The sequence below is a fragment of the Selaginella moellendorffii genome, unplaced genomic scaffold (genome assembly GCF_000143415.4).
Source record: "Selaginella moellendorffii unplaced genomic scaffold, v1.0 SELMOscaffold_13, whole genome shotgun sequence".
Classification (NCBI taxonomy): domain Eukaryota; kingdom Viridiplantae; phylum Streptophyta; class Lycopodiopsida; order Selaginellales; family Selaginellaceae; genus Selaginella; species Selaginella moellendorffii.
The window spans coordinates 2,648,332-2,652,717 of NW_003314274.1; the positions used below are offsets into that span (position 1 = coordinate 2,648,332).

At 41.8% G+C, this 4,386-nt stretch overlaps 1 protein-coding gene across 1 annotated transcript; it reads left to right on the forward strand.

Moving 5' to 3' along the window:
- The first annotated feature begins 1,389 nt into the window (after nucleotides 1-1,389).
- LOC9646398 (T-complex-associated testis-expressed protein 1) lies at nucleotides 1,390-4,013 on the forward strand. Its single transcript, XM_024674663.1, has 8 exons — nucleotides 1,390-1,710; nucleotides 1,775-1,902; nucleotides 1,955-2,089; nucleotides 2,142-2,256; nucleotides 2,366-2,581; nucleotides 2,762-2,914; nucleotides 3,302-3,400; nucleotides 3,885-4,013. The coding sequence occupies exons 1-8, from the start codon at nucleotides 1,390-1,392 to the stop codon at nucleotides 4,011-4,013; spliced, it is 1,296 nt and encodes a 431-aa protein (XP_024530431.1).
- The last annotated feature ends 373 nt before the right edge of the window (nucleotides 4,014-4,386 follow it).

Here is a 4,386-nt window from a genome sequence, read left to right on the forward strand (position 1 = left end):
ATCAGTCTATGCTATCAAATTTTTACCATAGCAACTTCATGTGCTTGGATGTACCAGCAAGGACTCCTTAGCTTATGGAACTGCAGAAGGTAGCTCAAGTTTTTCTTTCATCTCTTAGAAGAAGCTAACAAAGCTTTTTCTTGTAGTAACCCGAGCATAGATGGTGAAAACTGGTGGCAAGGCCATGCACATGCTACTCAATTCCCAGCCAAGGCACTCTTACAAGGATTGATTCACCAGGTTTAATATTTGTAGTATCACAAGTCTCCCTGCAAGCTGACTTGGTCACTCAGAGAAACTGAGAGACAGTCTACTTCGTGATTGAGTTGAAGGAACTCAAGTTGGTTGTTTGGTTGTTGTTGCTGTTTGTGGGATTGAAACACCAGAGGATCTTCTCATAGATGGCCTGGGACACGAATGCATCCTTGCCAACACTGATTTTCAGGTGGCAGCAGCCAGAGAGCTTGCCTTCAAGCTAGACAGCCCGAGCTTCAGGTTTTGAAAGAAAAAAAAGCTTGCTCTTTGCTCATGTTGTTTTCATTTCTTTAGCAGGTAGCTCAAAAAAAATTGGTTTTTTTACTTCCATACTTGGTCCCGGTGGGAGTGTGAAAGCTTTTCTCTCAGATTTACCAGACATTTGCTGGGCGGGAATGATGGTACATATGCATGAGTCTTCTCACAAATGCTTTTTGTGACATGGTCTATAGTTTTTCAATCTCTTTCTCTTTCTTGAGCAACTATGGCAATGCTTTCCAAAACTTATACACTTATGGCGGATACAGCATTCTTCCCTGCATTGATGCTGCTATTGCCTACATCTTTGAAGATAACAGCACATAGATGATAATTTGATAACATCACTTGATATCAAATCAAAATCTGGATTTGATCATTTGTAACCTTGCCATAAGCAAACACGTCTGTTTGGGCAGACGTTTGTTATGACAATTTACTGACAATCTCATCTGAATGAATCGTCAGCCTGTGGTAACGAGAGTATTAACAATCTTCTTACTTCTCAAAATCACTGATTGCTGTCTTTTGATGATTCCAATGAAGTCGCATGGAACAACTTGATGTTTGTTACTATCTGAAAGTACTGAGCTCTCCTTCACGAAGGCGCAAAAACGCAGAAAAGCGAGAGTGTTGAGGCTGATATCGTCATTAAACTTGTTTTTTATGAACGCAAGAATGCCAAGCAATCGATGCTTCGTGATTTTTTTAAAAAAAAATTGCACACATGTTTGCTCTACATAAGTACCACACGTACGTTAGTCGCCCTACCTTTCCGTCTATTCCTTTGCCTAGACTTGGATCCCAGAGGTAAGGCCACTCAAGTAAGTTTTGGTATTGCTAACTTAATACTTTCAAATTTACAGTTTCGCCCTAATGGCTGATTCATCAAACACCACAACACCAGCACCATCTGCACCCACCCCCACGCCTACAACATCAAGTATTACAACAAATATAAGCAAGCCAGCGACACCAAGGTCTCGGGAGAGCAGTGAAAGTGCTGGATCAGATGGAGGTCGCCCACGGGGCTATATTGCCACAAGATTTTTCAGACCTTCTCTTGTGGATCTCTGTATTCCGGTCATGGCTGCAAACTTCTTATGTTTCCCAACATTTGGCTATATTTCACTTGACCTTCGACCCAAAGTTGTTACCTTGCTACCGCTGGACTTGCCACTGGACCTTGCAGCTTATGTAAGCAGTTTTACACACACTTATTGAAAGCATAAGAGATAACACGTATAATTTTTTGACGTAGCTCATATATGAAGATGAATATTGGGAGAGAAGATCGAGGCTACACTGGAGTAATAGCGACATTGCAGCCCACGGACGCTCGTGGAAGCAGCTTTTTTTTGAGCGGTATTTCTCAGACGCATTGGAAAGGTTGGTTTCATTGCTTGGTTGTAGAAGTTTCTTTTTTGTGCTCCTGGTACAGCTTTGATCCTACATGCTCTGAAGAGTCTGCACTCACGAACATGCTTCATATATGTGCGCAATACATTCACAATCTGATAATTTACCAGCTTCCATCTCGTTTAAACATATCTGTTTTTCTCGTTCCACTAGCCAGGTAATTCTGTCATGGTCACTTCGCCTGATATTCGAATGTTTTAATGTCCCAGTCAAATAGAGACACTAAAGATCGAGTATGGAAGCCGGAATGTGGGCATGGAGTACGATAAACTCAGGTTTGGTATGAAGACATCAGATTGTCGATCCGTGTCTGCTGCGCTAAGGGTTTCTTTAGCGCTAAGTGAACTAACGCTTTCTTATAATTTGATTGACGATAAAAAGGTGAAGATTCTTCAAACTCTTCCGTAATTTTGCCTTACTTTTGACACTACAGGTAGAAATTCTTGTGAACGGCATGGCTGCCAATCCTACTATTGTGCATCTAGATCTTTCACACAATTATATTTCGGATGCTGGAGTCATTGAAATTATGAGACTTATGTCTGCAGATAAATCGGTTTTAACGGTTCTGAATTTGTGCAACAACTGTATAACTACGCAAGGTAGTCTTCCCTTAACAGCTAATTCATCTGAGGTGCAACTGATGCAGGTGCAATAAACATTGCGGAAACTTTGAAAACAAACTCCGTGCTTTTGTATATAAATTTGAGACACAATTCTATCCTAGATGAAGGAGGGCAGGTTATCTTTGAGGCCTTATATATCAACAATACTTTAGAGGTACAGTTGCTCTTACGATTCAAGCCAGTTGTCGCAATTATTGTTCCAGAGATTGAGCCTTTCCAGTTGTCAGTTAGGAGAGTTATCTGTAGCGGCCCTTACCAGACTTCTACACAATCCAAAGTCTGGACTAAATGGAGTTGATGTCTCATCAAACAAGGGGATTGGAGAGAGTGGTGGAAATGCCATTCTTGCTGCTTTGGTAAAGTTTCTAATTGTATATTACGTGACCATGATTACGTCATGGGTTTTCAGGAAGCAGGAAAAATTATGAAAGAAATGAACCTAGAATTTTCTGGCATTGATGACAAAGTACAAATGTCCATTTCAAAGCTTTTAGCAGCTAAGTGTGTTCCAGAAGCAAAACAATACAGCTATGAATGAAGCACTACGACAAAAATTTAGCATTTGCCAAACTAGACATCACAAAATTTAGAGCAGTATGAGGCCAAGTCAAGCTCATTGTGGTGCAGTAGCAACTTGGAACTGCATAGCCTCTTAACCACATATTCTAAAAGCATAGATAAATTCATTCAAGACATATGTCTACAAGTAGCAATAACGACCTCGTTGAAATAATCTAAATCAGCTTACAGATGTTATTGACGCTTCACACTGGCGCTGCTACATGCGAGCAGAAGCACTAATGTTAACAACTTTGCCCCCAGCTGAAAAAGGGATCAGGATGGTATGGAAATTCACCCTAAACAATACAGAGTAATCTAAAAACCTGAAGGTTAACCCCAAGCTACCTCAAAAACTCCACTGTGCTGCCACTGCAACTGTAAGCCCGTAATATAGATTAAATCCTTACCCTCCTAAGTCTATGCCTGAATATACCCTTGAGCTTACCTTTGACCCGCGTTGACCACGTGGTCAAAGATGGCTCCTAACAATTAAGGCTGTCACATCAATGCTCCAGAAAATCTCAAAACCTGGTCTTTGAGCATGCCATTCTATTGTTGAGATTGCAGAAGTCCACAAAGATCCCAACGTTCCCGTTTGGGTCAAACTATGTTGCTCACCCACTTAGCTGTTTGGGCAGGGACAATAAAGTTGCAACCAGCAACTTTTAAAGTCTTCTTAAAGAGAATTGTGGCAATGACGCGTTCTTTGGAAAATTGGCTTGGGCTGGTCTACATACTTCATCTCATTGTGGATGACGTCCATAGGAATGCCAGGAAGCTGAGAGCTCCTGTGCAGAGATGCAACCTATCTACATTGTAGGTAGAAAGGAAATTCCTGATGGAGAACGGATCAATGCCAATGTAAAGAAAAACATGCTTGCACTTGTGTTATAATCCAGCGCGAAAAGTCTTCTTAGACTACACTATACCTCCTCTTGAGGTTCCTCACCACCCAACCACCCCCGATCTACCTCAAAAGCTCCACTACGCCGCCGCTCCACTGTGAGCCCTAGGGTAGGTTAGTCCTTTACCTTAACATGCCTTAATATACCCTTGAGTCTAGTTTTGACCAATGTTGACCATGTGGTCAAAGCTGGCACCTAACAATTCTTCCCCCCCAACAAAGTTCTTGTCCCAAGGACGAGTTGTACCGGTGATCACCCTTTTTGGGGAACCCTACTCAAGCTCCTGGTCCATCTTCCACAGCCGTATACATCAAGGAGGCATTGGGCCCATCACTCCGAGATATTACACCTTTCAACTGGCT

Bases quoted from the DNA above. Each gene is read 5' to 3' on its own strand.
- LOC9646398 (XM_024674663.1), top strand. From the start codon at position 1,390: ATGGCTGATTCATCAAACACCACAACACCAGCACCATCTGCACCCACC. The intron at 2,257-2,365 runs GTTTCTTTAGCG...TTGACACTACAG, and splicing joins CCGTGTCTGCTGCGCTAAGG to GTAGAAATTCTTGTGAACGG. The intron at 3,401-3,884 runs GTATGGAAATTC...TGACGTCCATAG, and splicing joins CTGAAAAAGGGATCAGGATG to GAATGCCAGGAAGCTGAGAG.